Source organism: Megalops cyprinoides, chromosome 8 (assembly GCF_013368585.1).
Source record: "Megalops cyprinoides isolate fMegCyp1 chromosome 8, fMegCyp1.pri, whole genome shotgun sequence".
NCBI classification, from domain to species: domain Eukaryota; kingdom Metazoa; phylum Chordata; class Actinopteri; order Elopiformes; family Megalopidae; genus Megalops; species Megalops cyprinoides.
The window spans coordinates 10871455-10894760 of NC_050590.1; the positions used below are offsets into that span (position 1 = coordinate 10871455).

The 23306-nt window shown below is 38.9% G+C and overlaps 1 protein-coding gene across 3 annotated transcripts in view; it reads left to right on the plus strand.

The window, feature by feature from the left end:
* Positions 1 to 5652: 5652 nt before the first annotated feature.
* Positions 5653 to 23306, plus strand: part of LOC118781879 (neuroplastin-like) — a 32509-nt gene continuing 14855 nt past the window's right edge. The window contains exons 1-3 of one of the 3 annotated variants that reach the window (XM_036535007.1): positions 5653 to 6106; positions 17738 to 18085; positions 22954 to 23125. In XM_036535007.1, the coding sequence (XP_036390900.1) occupies positions 6031 to 6106; positions 17738 to 18085; positions 22954 to 23125 (596 nt within the window). In that variant the 5' untranslated portion in view covers positions 5653 to 6030. The remainder of the gene's footprint in view (positions 6107 to 17737; positions 18086 to 22953; positions 23126 to 23306) is intronic. The other 2 variants (XM_036535008.1, XM_036535010.1) reach the window with 2 other exon arrangements.

Below are 23306 nucleotides of genomic sequence, written 5' to 3' on the forward strand. Positions count from 1 at the left end.
CCCTCCTACCCTTTCTGTGCAATACATTTTAATTTCAGTGCATTTTGATTTCAGTTACATATCTACTAATAAAATGTGTGTTACATTTGAAAACTGCTTATATTCAGGTTGGAATTTGGTATCTGGTATTTGTCCTTGGTGTAAACGAGTAAAAAATAACGATAAAATAAGTTTGTAATAAATAAATGCAATGACCACTTTTATATTGAACCAAATTAAAGATCACTCAAGTGAACCTGAGCATTTTCAAAAATGAAAACCGTATTTTGATATGTTTTATTTATTAACAGTATTCTATGGTGTTCCCAATAGTCCTTACCATATTTCACATATTTGTGTGCACATACCATCCTAAAAAGTGCTTAATAGATGAGAAAGCACATGCTGATGCTACATTTCAAACCTGTATAACAACAGATGCAAAACTGTGTGACAACAGATCCAAAACATTATAACAACAGATCATCACAGCTCATGCCAGCTTTAAGAATTAATGGAAGTTTATTGATACCTGAGCATGTGAGATGTTGGATTTTTACTCAAAGCATATAGGAAAATGCAGAATTACAAAAAGAGACCACTGTATTTTCAGTAGCTGAAAGTAGCAGTAGCAGATATTTTTCTGTTACAGTGATATTGCCATATTTGTCAGGGTAAAAAGTAAAGCAAGGTCATAGCAGATAATTCCACTGATGCTTTGTCCATTACTGCAGCCATGAGCACACAGACAGCAGTCTGCAAGGCCCTGATCCTTCCCATCTGAGCAGCACAAACAGGGGGGAAATTACACTAAACTTTATGTATGGTTATTGAAGCAGTACAGTTGTGTTGTAGGTAAGTTTGCGATATGAAATCCAAAAAGATAAACAGTTCAGGTGGTGATGAATTTTATTTAATCAAATAGCAGAATCTATTGAGTGCCTTTATGCAGGGTAAAATTGACCTTTTCCATTTCATCAGCTGGACAATTAGTGAAGCTAATCAAGTCAAGTTCCTTGCTCAGGGATACAACAACTGTGCTACATCCTAGACCATACCCTTTAACTTCTTTGTGTTGTTGTTGAATTTCCACTTTGCAAATTCTGTGTCATATCTCTGCACGACCTCTGCTGGATCCGCATGTCTAATGTTTGTCATTACAAAGAGAAGAAGGTGTGGGAAAAGAAAGGGAGAGTGGTATAAAGGCACACCAGACAAGCATATAACATCGGAGTCATACAAAAGTCAAGGCCAAGCGGTTAACTCACATTTTCACACACGCTAAACATCAACTACCCATTGAGAGCAATTATAACATTTTAGCCTATTCCCCAGGTCTGAAATTTTCCTCTTCCAAAAAATGTCGATGGTGTCTAAACAACAGTTGCACCCTTTGGCATTAGTACGTGCTAAATGGTTGAATTCATGGTGGAGACTTGACTCAGCCACTTCTGCTGTGTAAGGTAGGAGAGCAAGAGTGTAAGAATGGAGTGTACATGCAGGCACATCCCACACAGCGAGGAGAAGGAACAGTATTTTTACTGCCAGAAACAATGCTTCTTTGAAGGAAGACTGTATGCAAATATGAGCTTCTGCACCTTAACTTTTGGTTTGCTCAACAGATGGCAATGGAAATGACGCAAATGAAGGAACACAGTTAAAATTACTTCTTCCACAAAGCAAAGTGTCTAGCACACTGCAGTAGGCTAAGCTCCAGCTGTAGAATGGGGACAGTGTCACTAATGCCATCCAAGCAATCCACAGGTACCTGATTAGTCACAGAGTGCCTGAGAATGGTAGGATAAGCAATGCTTGCTGACATGCCCACCCCTATATCAGGTGGAATGAAGCCACCACTGTGGTTTCCCAGCCATCATAGGCTTATGACATGGATGGGATCGTACCTGGGCTGTTGAGGTCAGCATGCACTCAAAGTGAATTCCATAACCACTGAGCTACTCGGAAACCCGTGTTGACTGGATTTGAATGACATTGATACAGCTTCCATCTTTAAAAAATACATATGTAATTCAAATATTCTAAAAAGCTGGCAACCAATGAAATATTATCCAGCCTCACTGGACATTGAGACAGTTCATGTGTGAACAAGCATTAATAACTTGTCAGTTCCATTATTTGTAGTCATTCCACATCATCAATTGGCTCTGAAGGCCAGAGCTGAATGCATCATACAAAACAGCAAAGAGTTTCCAGGAGCAAACATGAAACACATCTATAAATGAATAATGCATGCAAAAAGGAGAGGGGTGGTGGTGTTGTTTTGAAAATGTCTTAAAAGTGCGTGATAAATTCATGTCATCTCAAAATTGCTGACTTCATGGGTTCCATCCTCCTGTGTGCGGCTCTCTCGGATCACATAAAGTATGAGTCCCACACAGATGAATATGAGAAGGGCAATGCCGATAACCTAGAAGAGACAGAAAACATTACACGCACACATTAGCAACAGAATAAGAATCTTAAAAGGATGAGAATTTACATCAAATGCACTTTGTAGGATATATGTCAGCAAACCACAATATCATGCAAAACTGATTCATTTCAATAGACAGTTTTTCCAGGTCAGTGGGGCCCTGCTAAAACTCCTTCCTCATTCTGCTGTAAAAAAACATGATGATTTATTTCATCTTAAATTTACCTCTTTATCAATGATTGTCATTTGAAAATGATAGACAACATAGATATCTCATGGTAGTTTAGCCGTATTTCCATCAGTTAGTCTGGAGTCTCTCACCTGAGACACCACAAACAACTCCTGGGAGCGAAGCATCAGCTCTTGTGGTGTGACGTCATTCTCGTTTATCGGCTCGCACCACTTCTGCGGAGCAGCTTTGTCGACAATGACGTATCTGCCTTTCCAGCCTGTCATTGCACACGCGAAGTATTGGCCATCGAGGAACAGAAGGATCAGCCACACAATCGCCGGAACGATGCTCGATATCGACACGCTCTTCGGACACCACGCATCCCACTTGCAGCCTTGTATTATCAGCATCAGGGTGAAAGCCATGACAGCTGGAATTATGAAGAACGCAGATGAAAACGTACCATTCCAGCTGGGATTGCAGGGACACTCAAACTCCAGCTCCACCAACTTCTCCAGTCCCATCAGGATGAAACCAAAAGCCACATTTGAAACCAGGGGGCTGTTGCTCAGTTCATTTTTCAGTCTGTTAAGCCATTGCAGTCTCCTGTCCATACTAAACAGCTACACGGATTGAGATGTGTGGAGGTGCAGAAAGTCTCATAGAAGGGGCACATTTGTGCACACAGAAGAGGTCAGTGATGCGTGGTTAACACTATTCTGGGGCAGGACTGCCCTGCAGGCAGAATACCACATCTCCAATCTCACTGGTGAAGAACAAAGGAAGGTGTGGTGGTTGTGCTTACATTTATTCAGTTGATTGGTTCACAGGAGGTGGAAGGTGTGGTTATTTTTGAAATGTACCCTCCCTCAGACACTGGAGAGGGCAGGGACTAAAGTGGAGGGAAACTCAGTCTGCTCAGTAATTGGACACATGCAAAGGACCTTATTTACAGTATTTCCCAAATTACAACTGATCAGATTTAGTAACTGTTTTTTTTTTAAAACAAAGACAAATAATTTAGAATTAATAGTTTAGAATCAACCGTTTCAGTGCAATATATTTCTTTTCCCCTTTTAAATGACTTTAAGTTGTTAAAATATTAGTAAAGATGCCAATGCTATTTTTGTTCTCAGGAGCAACAGTAGTAAAAGGTATAATAATGATTATAAAACACAGCCCATGCTTTAGGACTGCAACTGAGTGAGTTCAGGTACATCAAAATGTGAATCAGTACCCATGCGAAGTGTAAATCCAGTATGTGTGGTGAAGGCATTAAAATGAGACAGTACATTTCATGTATCAATGAAAATGAGTTGTTTTTTTTTTCTCTCTCTCTGTCTCAATTATTGATAATTAACATTTCATTATTGTCTGAAACATTGAATGAGTTTTATTCAGTGTATTGTTCTTGGAAAGCTCCTTTTTGTTCATGTATCTGAACAGCAGATGGCAGTATGTGGGCGTAATTTAGGAGGATATGAAACAGTGCCTTATTATTCTGCAACAGTCCAGCAGTTTATTTGGACTACATATGTAGAAATGTGGTATCTATATTAAGAATGTCAGAATTTAAATTAATATACAACAATGGCGCAGTTAAAAAATGGCTACTAAAAAACGGGATTTGTAATGACTGGGTGATGGGTCTTATGCATCCTAGGGAAAAAAGAGGTTATGTTATTTGTATAGATTAATATGACAAGATGGAAAATGTTTCACAATAGAGGGTATCATTATGGAACTATGCACTTGTCTGCCATCTTGCTTGCTGCATCATACAATCCGCTTTAGAAAGGATTTGACATTGGGGATGAGTGACATACAAATTATCATCTGTGGTGAAAGGTAATGTGCTTGTCTATATGTGTATCCTGATGTTTAATTTCATCAGTTATTTCATTTCATCATTCATTTCTTTTGTAACAACATGATAAAGTATTTTATACAGTGGGATGTGAAAACTTTATTTATTTATTTATTTTACTTTTTCTTTTTCCTCAGAGAATGTTATGTTCCAGTGTATGAGAATGCTTGAATGGTATGGAAGTTTCAGAATAAAGCAGAATTACTGGAAGCCATGTTTGAGCCTTTGTGGCTGAAAGAGTCAGGGCTCCTCCAGGTTTCTGTGATGAAAGTCATCTGTTGTTAAAACAACCACCCATGACGGATCCACCACAGCAATGTTTTCAGAAAACATCTATATGATCCTAAGCGGAAAGTACAGAGACACTGTTATGACCTCTTAGGGATTTTAACCCATCAAATCCCAGGGCTTACGAACCAGGGAGGACACCAAACCAAGGAGCTGTCATTTCACAAGTGACTTTGAGTAGCTTTCCCCATACATTTCACGAATGTAATTTAAACTTATCATTGAAATCACTGTCATCTTCTCCAAATATGAATGAGGTGGAACCACTGTATTAAGTCCAACCGATACATCCATGATTTCAGTGTTTAATGCATTTTAATAACAGGACACCACTATTCTAAAATGGCTAAAATTAGTGCCCAGCCACAATATTCAGATTTTTGTCAAAATGAAACACATGAAAGATGTCTTCTTAATGTTGATTAATTATTAGTGATAAATAGTTAATTTGTGATCACCCTCAAATCAACATTCCCGTTAATAAACATGCACTACAAGACACTATAAAACGTGCATCCTATATTTTAAAAAAATATGCAGACAAAGGTGTATTTGCTACTGTCATTGCCTGAGGTCTGACAAAAAGTAAATGTTAACTGAAATATTTCCTTGCGACCACTGTTTCACCCAACATCCACTTCTTGAAAATAATATGATAAATGAAATGCATTACATTTGCCCAACTAACAATTGTGATTATTATTGCTTCTCTTTGTGCAATTTCACTAATTACTACAGCTGTAGTGGGCAACTTTTAGCTTGCATAATTTATTCGAGTGGTACACCCCCACAACTGCAGCTCAACCACGCGAGTACAGCACATACTGAACGACCAAGAACCTTAATCATTTGACCACTCATAATGCGGGGCAACCTGGTTCGGTCCACTGCTGACGATTGAAGCTAGGGGCATCTCTGATCTCGCAGACCTAAGGATGCAAGGAATGTGATCTCGCGGGATCTTTCTTCTGTAATCTGAGGTGGCTGGCTGCTTCTCCAGTGTGTCTACATGTACATCGGCATCTCTGAGCAACCGCCTTCCTGCAGTATTCCCCTGCTGCCTAGTCGCACCAAAGAAACACCGCTTTTGCCTACGCAACTACGTCATCCTCCTACATCTAAACGCAATTCCAGGGTAACCTGACTCGAGCACTACAGTAGGGTGCTGTGTCACCTCTGCGTTTCTCAGCGTCGCTCCCCCGTCCCTCTTCTTCGATTTCCCCGATCGGTGTCTTTCCTCTCCCATCCTTCCTGACGGTGCCTGGCCTCCAGAACGAGCGAAGCCCAAGAATGGTGCCCTGTTCAGAGATGCTGGCGGTAGTTCTATTTGGGGTCTCGATGCTGCGTTTCGTCTCGGCTCAGAGCGGTAAGGATCATATACAGTTCATGCACGAGTGGCGTTAACGTTGGATGTCGCAGACTGGTTGCCGGCAAATAAAATGATGAAATGATCTTGGTTCGACGATGTGGTTCTGAAGGGTTCGAGGGGGTGACTGTGTAGAACCACTGTTCATTTTGTTTTACAATTAACAGCACGGTTTTCGTGTTGCATACAAGCACCGGCTTATGTAACCTGAAACTGAATTAACTCGCTTTGTAGAGCACAGAATTTGTGCCTTTTATTTTTGTCATCTTTCGTGCAATATATGTTGCAAACCAACGGTCAGTGCAATACAGCACTCACCACACCGAAATGAAATGAACAGAAGCGTACATGGTATGTGGTTGCGTGATACATACACACACACACACACACACATATATATATATATATATATATACATATATATATATATATATATATATATATATATATATATATATAGAGAGAGAGAGAGAGAGAGAGAGAGAGAGAGATCTACTGTTTCTTCGTAACCGACGTTTTTAAGGCATTTTTTCCCGTTTTGCATTATTTTAAGATATAGTATTGACACAGAAGTAATTTGTGTCAGACCTTACCTAGGTGAGTATTTTACTGTTGTCTGCAATATCTAATTATTTCGTGCACTGACTAAAAAAAGTGTGCTTTAGCGTAGCAGTTTTTCTAGGCAATTGAGGTCGGTTTTGAGGTAGTCCAACGGGCTGCGTACCTGAAAGCGTAGCCTACATCCACGGGTAAACTGTACATTTTCCAATAACTTTGTGTGCATAGCTTTAGCTAATAAACAACGTCCTGTAACATGGAATGCTACATATTAAAACAGAATATAAAAATATGTATACGTTTAAAAAGGGAGATTTCATCTTCCTTAGAAACTTTGAGTTTGATGTCTTCTGCAGTTGTTTGTGACTGCCACTGCTGTTCCTGTGAAATCAGCATAAAAACGATATTTTTAAATATGAGAAACAATTTTCCGTTACCCTCTTTAGCCAATGCTAACTTGCGTTTTTAAAGGCAACAGAATGATATAAAATAAATAGCTACCTATCCTATGACAAATATGCTGTAGGATGCAGAAAAAAGCGCCTTGCGTCCAAGTTACAAATGGTGTAAATATGTAAAATATCTCTAACCCATAACTACCTAGATAGCAATTAGGGACAAAGGAAATGGAATATATTGTCTTTCTGCTTGGTTGCTGACAAATCTAACAGTAACAGAAAAGGTGCAAAAGAAGGAGGGGGCCTGGAGGGTAAAGGTGTTATTGTATAATATGGACCTTGCAGAGTAATATACAGTGACAGCCTGACCGAGAGTGCATTTAAATTTAAGATTTATGATTATTTATGTGATACGTCCCACCAATATTCCTACAACTTTGTGCAAGTTAGTGCTAGTACTGCCATTGGATATTTGTAGGCAATTTTAACCACTGTGAGTAATATCTGAAGCCTGTGAATTAAGCATTAACCAAGACCACCCAAAATGCACATCTGATTTGGATTCTTCTTATTGTTCTTATACAGTATTGTATTTCATTGAATGTGATAATAATGTTAAATCCTGTTTGCAACATGTTCCTTGTTTCCCGCCCTGGGAATTGCAGGGCTTAATACCATTACAAATGAGCATTTGATGCCTTGTGTTGGCTCTGTGTTCTGTTTCTTGTTTTTGGCATCCCCGATGCACCAACTGTAAAAAGGTTGTTTCTGAAAGTAGAGTAAAATACTGCTAGATTTATTCCTTACTGCTGATCTGAAGTGGGGTGTCACTGGCTATGTAATTTAATATCCCATTGTCAGTATTAATATTTAATAAATTTACTGGAAAGATAGATGAGTAACACACTTGCTGTTAAACACATACACATCCCCTGCAGTAAGGAATGCACAGAAAATAATGAACCTTAAATGAATAGATTTAATTCTTTCTTAATGTAATGTTGAGGAGTGAGACACTGATTGTTCTAGCTGTGATCACAGCTTCCAGTGGTATATCTTGCACTGTGAGTGTAATTGCTCTGTAGATTGCAGAATGCCAGATACAACATCGGTCTAGTCTGCAGCAAATTTCTATTTATAGAACTGAGACACAGCGCAAGGAGTGCTTTAATGTCCTTTTGTGAAAGAGAATCCATTAACTCGCACCGTAGCCCAAGCACCACTGCTCTATCTGGACTGCGTCATGTGGACTGTTGTTAACTATTTAAGTTCATCCTAAATATCAAATATGTATCAAATGTTCATTGTGCATGAGAGGAGTGGTGCTGTTTCACTGACCCAAAGAAGCTTTTTGAGGCATGGTGCCACACGTAATGTTTTGTTATATAATGTTATGTACAACATGAAAGCGTTTTTTTTTTTTTTTTTTTTGGCTGCAGTTGAAAATAGCGTATGGTACCACATATCATCAATTGCTCACACGCCAAATATAGGCCAATGAATATCTAATCAACCGCAAAATTGCCTCATGCATCGCGGAATTAAGCCAAAGAATACTGTTGGAATGTATGTTCTCAGGCAGCTTGAGCAACTGGCTGTGTTGCTGTCCCCCAACTCTTGGAACAGTCCGAGGGAGGAGGATTTGCAGCGTGTCCCCCTTTATGCATCCTTTATCCACACGGCCCATAGTATACCCATTAGGCACTGACAGAGTTTTTGTAACTGAGAGATGGTTGCACTAAAAATGAGATTCTAATTGCATGGGTGGTAGCTCAATGGATGTATATCTTTAAAAACATTTGTTTCAATTATTGCAGCACTAGTGTTACATTTCTGGGTTTTATAATATTACAGTATTTGTAAATATTAGAGCTGAGATCGGCAGTGTTTGTAGTCTGTACTGTAGCAGTTATACTTATCTTTTTAGTACTCAAAGAAAAAAAAAAGATTTCAAATGTAAAGAAAAACATTCTGGATTTAGACAGTGTGTTTCAGTATAAGTATATAAGAAACTACTGCATTAAATGAAAGATACCTTATAAGAGTTCAAGGTGTGCTCATATTTCCTAGCACTTCTGATTGGCCTGAAACTCATTACAGTCTCAGTACTGCCTGTAAAGTTGTCCTCTGAACACAGCAAGTGCAATGGTGTGGGACGTTTCTTGTCAATTCAATATGATGGGCAAAGAGGTGAGCTTCAGGCCTATGACATGGCGCCGATATGGCTGTGTAAACACAGACAAAAAGGGGTCGGCAGCTCTGTCATCCCGACCTCCAAAAGGGTTAATCAGGGAGGGATGTTTGCTTGTTGAGTGGGATTAACGCATTTGATCTGAAGCCGGAGCTGTTGGGATTTAAATCTCATTAAACAACTGTGCTTCTTTGCTGTGTCCTGGCAGAAAGCACCTTCTATTGGAGAAGATTCACTTGTTGGCGAATGCCATTTGCAGTAGGTTCCTCCACGTTTGTGTGGAATGAACTCCTTGTGGAATTGAAGTGAGAGTTTGTAACTTTGTATGATATGAAGTTTGAGAGCTGGTTTTGGATGATGTTCATTTTTCAGGATTAATCAAAGAGTATTTGGCTTTGTAATTTGTAGTGTATCAGCGGTTCAGCACATGGATACATTAGTCTACATTTGTGCCTCACAGCACCATTCATATACACACACACACACACACACACACACACACGCACGCACAGTGAGGAACTCTATTCTGTGATGGGTCCCAGTCTGTCGATTTACAGACCATGAGGTGATGGCATATCCCACATCCTTGGAGGTGGGGCATGATTTATGTCTCTAAGCACCAAAACGCATTTGAAGCCTGCCCAGGTTTAACCTGCTACTAAGCAAATGCTCTCATTGGCTGTCAAAAGCTCTCAATGCTTTTGTGCAATAACAGCAGAAATGTACCTATGAAATAAGCCTATTAATAAACCGATCAAAGATTATTTAAATTAATTTCCCTTGGTGAAAGCCTGCTAATTGAGTCTGGGTTCTGGGGTCATTACTCCCATTGGTTTTAGAGAGATGATTGCTGAAAGGTGTGCTAATAAAACCTATTGTTCAGATTGTTGAAATGGCAGATAGTCTAGTCATTAAAAAAGGATTTAAAAAGTGCACTGTGAATCATTTTTGTAAGCAAAAGCTCTTCAGCCTGTATCTGTGCAATATTAATTGGTATGGTCTCTTTGGTGAGGTTACAGATATGTGTGTGTGGGTGAACATGGTTAAGCTTTTCTGACTTAGAGTAGACTCAGCAAGAGCATATCTTCATAGTAGAGTCAATGGACAGAGAAGATTTTGCCCTTTGGATGGAGCTGGTTCCCAGATGTTTCTTCAGAAGACACAAACACTAATTACTGCATACTCTGCGTTGCTCCAGGCAGGAACATTAGTTTTAAGAACCATCAGCATTTGCACTGCTATCTCTCAATTAGTGACACGTGAGCACTGGGATCAAGCTTTGCAATTCCTTATCTGCAACATTTGGGAACCTTGTGTTTGGTGTTGAGGCCTTCACCTTTTATAATATGTATCATGAATGATTGATAGACATAGTTAACTGTAGTAGTCACATTTGTGCTTTTTATGCATACTCAGGAGTCCTTTCAGTTCTCCTGGTTTTTGATCTATGTAAGATGCAGTCACAACATTAGTGTTATATTGTGTTACACGTCTAGTCTTTTAAGTTTGTTAAGAACCTACATAAGTTTATTTTTTCAAATACATATTTTTTTTCTAAAATCAAAATATTTAAAAATACAGTCATTTAATTTTTAATTTTTACCATATTTTTGATTATCATGCTTTTTCCATATAATGAGTAGGGGTTAACAACAAAAATAATGATCACAAAATCACTGTATGATAACTTTAATTTGAATTTGGCATTGGCAGTCAAGTACAATTTGTTGAACAGCCTTGATAACTCTTCACATCCTACTTTGCAACTGAAAGTACTAAGTGTGGAAGGTTGAAACAGTGATCTTTAGGTCTAGCTGTTTGTCAGTAATTGGGAGGGTAAACTTTATTTGTGAAGCCTCAGACCACAGCAGCTACCAACTGCTGAGCCCTGACTGCTACTTGCTGACTGCTGATTGACTCCAACTCCCTGACATCCCCTTTAGCCTGGATCTGGCGCTAGACACTAACAGCATTTGACCTGGTTGTGTATTTGGATACAACTGTACAAATGTAGACTTTGCAGTATCATATTTTGCCATTTAATATGGTAAAAGCCATTACCATATTTTTGACATATTTATTTCATGTTTGCCCATATAATGAAGGGTGGTTATCAGAGTTATTCAACAAAAGGTCATGATAGCCAGATCACTGTATGATAACTTTAACATCCCTGTGAACTCATGTTGTGGTCTGATTGCACAGCATGTATGAGGCATTGGTAACTACAATCAATTTCTTGAATAGCTTTGACCTCCCTCTCAGGCACAGTATGGTCTGTATATATCTAAAACTACACAGGTCCCACACAGAAATGCTATGCTTCTACTTGTACATGGAGGCTGAAACATATGATGCTATTTCTTAACAAAATCAGGTTTGGTATTGACTATTGACTGGCCCTAATTATCAGGAGATGAGAGTAAAGATGAAAGTTAGCAAAATGCACCACAAAGCCATAATATCAGTGACTGATGGGGCAAAAATTCTCAAAAACTTCAAAGGACAAAAATTTATGAGGGTCCAACCAGAACTTTGATATGATGCCAAGGTCTTTACTAAATCTTGCATGTAATAAAAAGTAAACAGTATCTTGAAGGTCTCCTGGGTAGACACAGAAGTAAAAAATGACTACTTCATTCAACCACATCTCATAAATAGTATCTCTTCTGGCTCAAAAAGTGTATATTTGAATGTCCACATTACAAGTGTATGTGGCCACATCCAATACAATCTGAAAGGGGCATGCTGAAGTTATGCTGTTCATTTTGGTTATTTTCGCATGGAGTGACTCAGACCAAGGTGTGTTCATATAAATTATGACAGTTTCATAGAACATCACACATATCAGAAGTGCTGTTAGTTTCACTCAGACCATGCATTGATGGGCAGGACATCTATCATGCATTGCTGCTGAGTAGAAGCCTACATCACCTGAAGTTGACATATACTGTTGACTTACACCAGCTTGTAGATGGGTCTGAATAGCAGGATCTGCTGACCCTGATCCATAGTCTTATCCACTTGCAGACTTATTTGCAGCTGGAGAAAATGTCTGTTCCCAGGATGTAAAGTATTATGGTGCATTGTACTTTCTGTTGGTTTGCAAACAACGTAGGATCTACTTGGTGGCTGCTTACTGAAGATCAGTATAGATGGCATGGCTACAAGTTCAACAGATAAGACAAAACAATTAAGATTGCTTCATATATGGGAAGAGGGAAGTAGGTAAGTCTCTCCTTAGAGAGAGGCAACAATGAAAGTACAGTGAATCATTTCAGTGTTGGACTAGGTTTAGAACAAGGTCTCTTAGTGTTTCATTGTGCTGAAATGAAATAGGTGAAAGTAGGTGGAAAGAGTTGAAGACGGTGAAAAAACGCTGCGTGAAACTTTGGTTGCACTATTCTCCGTAATACGAAATTGACAAGGATCTAATTTCTCATTAAATATTGACAGCAGGGCTTTGTGTCCTTCTCTTCTGGGTGAAGTGCTCATGTTCTGACGTGTAGGTGTCAGGGCACATGTGAGTCAGTGAAACCCAATCATTTGCAATGTTGAGACTCAAGACGGTGGTGTTTCTGTACATCATTTGTGCCATCTGTGAAGATTGCTCTCCGTGAAAAAAGAAAATGAGAAATTGAATTGTCTTTTTTTTTTCCATGGACCATTCAGCACTGTTCGTATCCTACCCGGCAACTGGAAGCACAATTCAGGCTGCATAACCATTGCATTTGCAGGGTAGGGTTCAGCCAGCATGGGAACATATTGTCCTTTTGGCTTAAGAATATTGCATTGCCATTTTGTAAGCAGATGTCATTTTGCTGGGTGGCTTACATAACTTGCATTTTACATGTTTTCCATCGAAAGATTCGGATATTTACAGAAGGATGTAATGTTAAGCGCCTTGACCAATGCTTGTAGTGCATAATTCTAATAATTCCTATTTCAGGAGTTTAATTCCTGAAACAGTACACTACAGTGCTGCCAAAACAAGCATTAACTGTATCCATCAGGCGATACAGTGCAGTACAGTGTAGTTATCCCTGAACTGAATGAGAATATTCAATCAGCTAATAAAATGAACATTGTGCTGGGAGCACTGAGTGTGGAAGGTTGAAACAGTGACCTTTATGTCCGGCTGTTTGTCAGTGACTGGGGGGGGGGGGGGGGGGTTAACTTTATTTGTGAAGCCACAGACCACAGCAGCCACCAACTGCTGAGCCCAGTTTCATACTGACTGCTGATTGACTCCAGGTCCCTGACATCCCTTTTATTCTGGATCTGTCGCCAACCACAGACAGCATCTGACCTGGTTGCATATTAAAGCGTTATGATGTAAGCTCCTGTGGTGTATCATGAATATTGGCATGGCTGGTGGGTGTTGTTAGCCACGATCTTAAACAGAGTGACAGTGTTCTGAACATCTGAGCTAAATCCCCATGATGGACCACCCGGTAGCTCATTTTACCAATCTGATAAAGTGAGATGGGGGTCAGATTTTGTTGTATTTGTGTTTCAATTAAGGTACACCATCTGACCTAGATTGTACTGCAACATGCATTGCTGAATGAAAAATAAATCGTAGGAACTTTATCTAGAGCATCAAAATACATAGGTCTACGGTATGAAGCATAATAATTAAGCTAAGGTTATTTGTAACCTTAGCTAGCTATGAAAAGAAAAGAAAATGCTTGAGAATAACACCATTACAAGCTAACGTCATTATACACTTATATTCATTTACAAATTTGGCTTTGAAATGTTTCGTAGGCCTACTATTATTGATACCGTCGCCTACATCAGTGTTTCTCAAACCTCTCCTGGAGTACCCCTTGTCCTGCATGTTTTACATCTCTCCCTGCTCCAACACAGCTGATTCAAATGATCAGTTTGTTATTAAGCAGCTTCAGGAGTTCATAACGAGTTGATCATTTGAATCAGCTGTGTTGGAGCAGGGAGAGATGTAAAACATGCAGGACAAGGGGTACTCCAGGAGAGGTTTGAGAAACACTGGCCTACATAATTGGTTTTTTAATTAATGGCGCTGTGCGAAACGTTAGCTAGCCTACTAATATGAAGGAAATAGCCTAGCCTTCATCATGGCCAGAGTACGCATATTTAACGTTTCAGACAATTGCCTTTACTCCAGATGCTGTACCAGGTTACTGTTTTAACCATTTCTTACAGATAATGGGATAACAATCATTGCTTTGTATGCTGCCAGTTCACACGCAAGCCACCTGCTTGCTGCCAACCTGCATAAATTCCAATTGCTGCTATCAGTGGAGGTGCTGATGATGCAAGGGGCTGCGCTCGCGCCCTCTCTCACAACTCTCACACACAGTAGACACTAAATAACAATTCTAAACTGAATTAAGCATGCACTCCTCTTGGAGGAGAAGTTCTCAACCACTGATTTTTTATCCAGTTGTATTTAGCTTCTAATTTTATTTTTAGCTATAAAAAAACAGCATGTAACATCATGTCCACAACCAGCTATGAGGTCACCACCTTACTGGTCTGTGTTCAGTGTGGCCATTATCTAATCAACAGTTTCCTTTAAAACAGTATTTGTAAAGGGATTGGCTGAACATGTTGTTAAGGTGTATGATTTTGTATAGATTGGTTTTGAAATAGATAATGTTCAGGTGTTTTATAGTACCTGATGTGATGCCAGTCATTTCAAATTCCTGATTTTTGCAATACTGGAGAAGTCAGTATTATGCAAGCATGGTTCTTTGCTGTGTTCAGATATTGATTATACATCTGTTGTGGTACTAATTGTAATTCAATACTATAATAAATCCTGTGTAACTGGCTGTGGAGCTGTTTGTTTCTGTTGGTAGGGCTGTGAAGTATGAGGAAATTGTTTCCCTAAATGACTGCAGAAGGACCAGCTTTGTTGTTAAAGAACGCTCCTATGGAAACAGCCTCCCTCTCTCTCTGCGTGCGCCCGTGTTTTCCCTGGGGGAAGTATGCTGCCACAGCCATCATAAATCTGCTCTCGGGCACTATAAAGGTCCGACTGATTGTCATGTCTAAATTTATCCTTTTCTGGGCTAACAGCATAATGAATTTAGCTTTAACCTCTGGGTTTAAATCTCTCAAACAGACAAATATCTTTGGTTCATTGTTCTTAGGTTTGTTGTGCTGGCATTTAAAACTATCCAGGAAAGCCTCTGTCCTCTAGATGAACATTTTTTTTTTAATATTGGACAGATGCAACATGTATCATTACAGTTAGAGTTAATATTTCTGTGTGCCCCACAAATGATGTCCTACAATCTTGGAGAATGCAGCATGTGTCGTAATTTGAAGGGTTTATGGCTGGTAGACCATTACTGTGATGGGGATAATTGCTGCTCCATGTAACAGTGCACTCCACTTATAAGAATCACATCTGTCCAGTCAGATTTGATTCTTATAAGCATTTAATTCCTAAACATGGAATTACAAATGAATTTATGAAATGGAAGTTAATGTTGTAAATGACATTTTCCTCTGATTTAATTGAAATGTCCTAAATTCTTCAAACATGGAACAAAACGTATTTGAGTGCACTGTATTTTTATACCATCCTTTATTAAATAAAATACAATAAAAATTAATCATATTAAATCCTTTTAGAGTGAAATTATGCAAATTTCCAGGGCTATGTGGGTTGGAATGCCTTTGAAAAGTCAGTACAATCAACAAACCAATTCAACATAAAATAATAGTTTTACTCATACTGATTATTTTTGAGTGTCTCATTTATATTTGGCATTTTGAAGGCTAAATTGTTCTTGCACAGTCACTGATTGCAAAGTGTGACAGGTTTTGCCTCAAACATGGGTGCCTTGCTGGTTCACATTTGTTTTGCTTTTATTTTATTTGATTTATTTGTCAGGACCCATGTACAATTCTGAACATAAATAGAATCTTAATACAGTGTACCATATTTAGAGGACAGCTATGCTTCTCCTGTCTGGAGCATGTAGGTAGTGCACAATATAGAATACTGTAGTATTAGTAATAGTGGAGAGTAGAATTTCTCAAATCCATCTCTTTGATTGATCCTAAGACTATCATAATACTCAAGAAGGAGATATTATTGATTGACAGAAGGTATCTCTTTTTCTTGCTGTGTCAATTTGCAGCCAAGCATTAAGCTGAACTGCACATTTTTTTTCAAAGTTTTTTATGTACTTTGAGCTAGAGTAATTTACTTACAAGGTGCAAGATCCATGGTTTTAAAGTTCTAAAATGGCTTTTTCACTCGTTATATGCAATTGAACTTGATTGTGTATCATATTACGTATCATGGGTACTCCCAAATGAACTAGAAATGAAAATTGTAAATGGACTGCTTGATTCTTACAAATGGAATATTTAAACAGTTTCAGTGTTGGAATGATTCAGTCCCAGTGTTGTGTTTGTACAGAGTACATTGTGTTTCATTGTATCTTGCCACATTTGTATTCTGAAGGATTAAGTTAATACTTCCTCTTTGCTGATAATTCATTCACAGCTGAATCAATCACAGTAATTGAAATTTTGTATATAAAGAGTAAGAATTAGATAATCAAATTATTTGTTCTTTTAGCTGTGAACTCAAAATCCTAGTATTTGCTTTGACCTCTTGTAAAACAGTGTCTATCATCAAATAGATCGTCTATGTCTTGAAGGCAATACTTCTGTGAGTTGTGATTAATGTTTATGAAGCTTTTAGTGTTTTTTCAAAGGCAATCGCTTATTTTGTTTTTTATGATTTTTTTTTACTAATTTTTTGCTTTTTTGTAAGTAAATACTTAATTGATCATATAAGTTTGTATAAATTGAATGGCGTGTGCAAATGAAATTCCCAGTGGTTTCTGTTGTGCTTTAGACGTTTCTTCGTATTTAATTTAGGCTGAAGCTCCTCGGGCCTGCAAGAGTTTTCCTCATTAATAAAAACTGAGCTAATGCATTATTGGGAAGTTATTACAGAACCTGTTATAAAAGTTATACCTGTAATACCTTTGACAGCTTTGACTGAGAATTATCAGAAAACTGTACTGCAGTCATTAGCGGTAGCACCTGGAGGTTTGTAGGGTGTTATAGCGGAGGTCACTTTAATTTGTGCTTGATTTACAATAGGTAATTGGTGTGTGATCTGTGATTTCATGTGGAGTCAGTGCTTGATGAAGAGGTCTGAAGAGCTGTGGTGGTTTCAGGGGGGGCCATTAACCTGTTTTCCATTCATGCACACTCTTTTTTTCCTTCTATTATTTCTCTTTAGTATTTCTTATACCAAACTGCTTTTCCACCCACATATAATTTGTGGTCTGCTTTTTTCCTTTATTTGTTTTTACTCATTTTCCTTTTTGTTTTTTTCAAACTGATCCTTTTTCATTTATCCCTGCATCCTTTTGCCTTCCTGACCCCCCCCCCCCACCTGTTCCCTTCCACCCTTATCCTTTGCTACCCCAAATTACCCACCCCCGACACACTTTTCCTCTCCAGCCGGGTTTGTGAAGTCGCCCATGTCAGAGACAAAGCTCACGGGAGACACCTTTGAGCTGTACTGCGATGTGATTGGTAACCCCACCCCCGAGATCCAATGGTGGTATGCCGAAATCAACCGGGCCGACTCCTTCAAGCAGCTGTGGGATGGCGCCCGCAAGCGGCGCGTCTCCATCAACACGGCCTACGGCAACAACGGGGTGAGCGTGCTCGGCATTACACGCCTCACGCTGGAGGATTCTGGGACCTATGAGTGCCGGGCCAGCAACGACCCGCGCCGCAACGACCTGCGCCAAAACCCGGCCATCACCTGGATCCGAGCCCAGGCCACCATTTCCGTTCTGCAGAGTGAGTGCTCTAAACCCTGCGGTCTATGTACTGTAGTACCTAGATGGTGACAAACTAACAACTAACTCCACCCCCACCCCCCGACCCCCATTCCTCCAACAACTCCCAGGCTGAAACTCCCAGGCTGAATCTGTTGTCAAACTGTCATGTTAGCCAACCCCCCCCCCCCCCCCCCCAAAATCAAAAAAGAAGAACTAAACCCCAATGAATGTATATTTTTGTAGTTAAATTTAGATTTCTTTCTCAGTTGCATAGACTCTAAGCAATACTGTGCTCTGTATTTTAATAGCACCTATGTGCTATGTGGCCCCCTTCTCAAACTGAACCCAACAGAATTAAGTGAAAAACCTGTGTCCCATCTCCCAAACCCTGAACCCCCACTGTTGTGAATGAGCACAAACTAAGACCCCCACCCAAAGTCCCTACCAACCTCTCCCACTCTCCCACTGTGCCTTCTTTGCATTGAATGTTAGACTGTGAATCAGTAATGACATTATATCCTATCCTCTTCTGTTGGATGCATACAGACTTTCATATACATTCATTATCAAGTGGATGAGCTTCATTAATGCAAGACCGAGTGACCTGTTCATAGGTGCACAAGAATATTTGTGTTACCAGTTGCGTGCAGCAGCAGTTGTTGCCAGAGGCCAGCAAAAGCATTTGCCTCAGACTGCTCTTATTTAACTCTGTGCACCAGAGTGTCTGTAAAGTATTTACAGTGTCTGTAAATACGTATTTATTAACTGCTATTCACAAATTGTTCAACTCTAAAATGTGAACACAAACTTTATGCTACACTACATTTACCATACCATCTATATATTGACTTCTTTTGGGCTGTGGCATACAAGCAGTAGCAAAAGGTCTAAGTCGTGGTGTATACATGAGGTTAATGACTTTCAGTTAGAGTAAAACCATGCCATTCTTTGTTGTAATCTTCATGTTTCCATTACACACCCATAATGACTCTTTAAATAAAAGATATTCAAACACAACACAACGTGTGCAGCACTTTATTTGTTTAATGTTCATCAATACCAAAATCAGATATATAGATCCCACTGTATATTCTGTCATTACTGAAAATAAATGTTTTATTTAATTATATACATGTAGTGCAAAGAATTACATGTATATAACAGGCTATACATGTTGAAACCATGGTGTAGATAAGAATGTATAGTTTGTTGTTGGAAATGCTAAATACTTGGTGGACTGTCTTGTATTGATTTTGTTGTAGTCGGTGTCATGGTTTGTGACTGTGTGTAGATCAGCATTACATGTACATACAGTGCAAATAACAGTGTATGCAGGAGTACTCGGCATTACTTCCTTTTGAAAAATGTTTTAAGCAGTGCCATTGTGTGACATTAAGCAGTGATGAGTGCTCTCTTTGTTGGGATGGTGTGTGTGTGTGTGTGTGTTGGTTGAGTACTCTTGATGAAGATGTCATGCACAAGTCACTTGTGTGTCAATTGAAAGAGGGAAATGACATGCTTACCCCAGCAATAGGAATGTTGGCTCAAAATGTATGTGTTTTGAATTATTAATTATTAGTTATAATGGTAATCAAAGAACTATGAAAACATGCTGAAGGTGTATGTCTTAATAGAAGGACAGCCGACCACAGAACAATTTTGAAACCAAAGCTCTTTTCAAAGAAAAAACTAATGCAATACCAGTAATGCTGTGTAATGTATAATTCATTGTTATTTGTGTATTCCACATTAAAGCAGGTATCCTTCAGCTAACCTTCCAAGGACAACCCCCTCCCCACACCTCACATGAACCAGTGTGCCTTGTAGCTGTACTTCTTAAACACGTATTTCTGAATGAATATCTGTATGTGAGCGTGCGCAGTGTGTGGGCTGTGTGTGTGTGTGTGTGTGTGGCACTTACTGTAATGTAGACTGTGAGGAGAGAGTGGGAGTGGTGGTGGTGCAGGGAGCAAGAGAGCGGGTGTTTGTCGCCTCTCCGACAGGCGATTGGGTGCATGGCACTGCAGCAGTAGGTGCCGTGAATGCTAATTGGAGTCACACACCACCAGGCCTGGCTCCCCCCCCCCCCGCTACCCAGAACTGCACTGATCTCAGGGTTTACAGTCAGAGCCAATATTGAGATTACAGTCCTGCCCCGCCTCCCTCCCTCCCTCCCTCCCTGTGCTGTCATGTTGGGTCTCTATCCCCTGACAGACCCTGACTTTTGCATGTGGAAGAGGAAGAATGAGGCTGGCTTTCTCAGTGATGTACGGCTTGTTTTTATATGCCAGATTGAAATACAGCATATCTTTGCTGACCTTGTACATGCTCTGCCTGCCTGAATTTTAACTGTGTCCTTGCTTGTCTTTGTCTGTGAAAGTTTTTTTTTTTTTTTTTAACTGGTGAGGAACAATATCATTGATCATTATTAATTTGTAATTAATAAATGTAATAACAGTATATTATTAGTAGTATTAACATTATCTGTATGTTACTAATAATACTAGTTTTTGTTCATTACCAGGTGATTTTTCTCCATGGTCCAGTTCCAGGCTCAGTTTCTCAGCATTCAGTAATAAATTAGTCAGGCACTGAATAAGAAAACAGGTTTTAAAAAATGGGAAGGAAATGGAGCTCCATAGCTGTTGTTCAGACAGAGGGGTACATCTTTAGGCGATTATGAAAGGTAAGAAACAGGAACATTTGGGTGTTTGTTCGCAGTCAGTACTGCATCTGAGGAGTTAGGGGACACTAGTGGGGGGTCACAAGTGTGAGGAATGAGGAAAAGTGATCAAACCCAGTGTGTTTAAACATGGCATTTGGTTTGTGATGTTTATGTGTTTCAAGTCATATTTCATTGTGTTTATGATTTGATGTTATATTTGTGATTTTTATTGTATTTTACACTGCCTCAAAATAAGATGTGACAGTAGTGATTCACTGTGGCTTTGTGTCGTTTTTTACCCTGACATTGCCCATGTGTGTCATGCTGCTGGGTGTCTCATGCAGCTGCAGGGTTGGTATTTTCATGTCTGAAATGAGAGCAACACAGACACTTTCCCCCATAATCCCAGAAGCACAGGTGTGTTGCTGGAGCTTTGGACTGCTACTGGATTACCTCTGACACAGAAAAGCTTGGCGTGAGAATAGCTTGAATTGTACACAGACACCCTTCTTTCACTGTCGTTTTTCCTGATCATAAGGGAAGCAGTCAGAGAATGCCCATAACTGTGTCATGATTCCAAGATGAATTAAGTATTGATGACATTGAATCGGTGTGGAGGAAATGGCGTTCCAGTAAAGCAGAGATTATAGGTTAAATGTTGTGGATCAGTGTCAACACCAAGGAAAATATACGTCATTATACACTTATTGACTAATTGTCTTATTTGTCTTGTGTATCTCTGTAACGCATACTGCAAAGGCTGCATACTGCTTTCATAGGGTAGTAACTACTTTTTGACAATTTCAGATACCTTTATACTTTATTATGATAAGATCTTGGAACAAGACTTTTCAATGCAAATGTAGAAATAAAATATGCATGTATTGGGGCAATTGAAAATACCATGTTTGTTGCAAATTCACTCTGTTTCATGTCTTTTTTATCTCATCTAACCCTTTTTACCTTCTTTCATTTTGATTTGCAGAGTCCTTGGAAGTCAAACTGCTGTTTTCCTCTTTATTTCACTTTTATGTTTTGTCTGACATAATGTCTGTTTTACAATAGTTTGATTTCAGGCTTTTTTTCTGTGCCTTGTAAATAGTGACATTGGGGGTATGTCATGCTATTAAAATGGAAAAAAAAACTACTTGTGTAAATTCAACCAAATTAGAGATTGAATTGTGGGAAGGAAAATTAATATGACAACTGAGAAGGGGGGGTGACTAAGGCTAGATATTTTGCCAGAACTGGATTTCGTACAAAACAAGCAATCTACTACTATACAGCACATGCTGTGTAAATAGAAAATATATAGATAACCTATAAGGCAGTTCAAAATCAAATGAAAATCTCATACAAATGTAGTATTCTTAAGACCAATACATAGTGATAACCAGTTGTAACAATAAATCTGTATACTACTCCCAGTCACTTTTTGTTTTTAAGATATTGAAAATCTCATCAGATAGCTGATATGTTGATAAAATGTACTAACTGCTGCTTTTTATTTCTTAAGTTATAGCATAGGCTCACGGGGGTATAATAATTTAAGACTCAAATTTAAGTTGACAGCGTTTAATTGGTTATATACATGAAAAAGTTAATCAAAACAATTTTACTCCCATTATTAGTAGTGTTAGTAGTAGTAGTTACCTTATTAGTAATAAGGTAAGTATGAAAGTTGACACTAGAATAGAATGGTCTGTTAAATTATAGCAGATTCATTCATTTTATTTTCTGTACTTGATCTAGAAGAAATTACATTACTGTATTCATGAATGGTTGTGGGAAAATCTTGACAATCAAATGTGCAGTGTAAAACTATGGTCACTATTCAGTCTAAAAACAATATGCTTTGTCCTTAACATGGAATGAAAATGTATTTTTGTTTTTGTGTTTTTTGTCCTACATAAATTTCTTTATTCATTTCAGTATTTACCTTATGTTTAACAGGAAACAAAAAAAGTACATTGGCTTAAGTTCTTTGCTTAAAAGTGTAAGCACAAAGCATATTGCAGTTTGATGAAATTGTGCTCCTAGATTCATACCATGGACTTTTTTTTCAAACTGCTGGGGAGTGTTCATGTTTTTTTGAAGCAGCTATATGCATTTTGTTTCTGTGTTCCTCTCTCACAGAGATTGCTCTGTACCGCCTCTAATAAAGTCCCAACACAGAGTCCTGTTTAGATTGCAGTCAAGTGGTGATTGTTTCTGTTTTTCAGAGCCTAGGATCAATGCCTCCGATCACTTGGTCATTCCTGCGGAATCCCACTCCCCAATCACCCTGCAGTGTAACCTGACGAATGCTCCCAGCACACACAGTGAGAGCTTCTGGATGAAAAATGGGGAGGAGATTCTTGGAACACGTGGTGTTCTTAAGAACACAGAGTTCAAGTAAGATTCTTCTTTTTTTTTTTTTTTTTTTTGTTAAATGCTTTTTACCATTAACACAGCTGTCTTTTGGAATGACAAATTGGATGTTAGGTTTGTTACACGTGTCAAATGGCAATATTTCTCACACTACAAGATTTGTACTGCACTAAAGTGAGTAAAGTGCCTGTTGTAGGATTAGTGG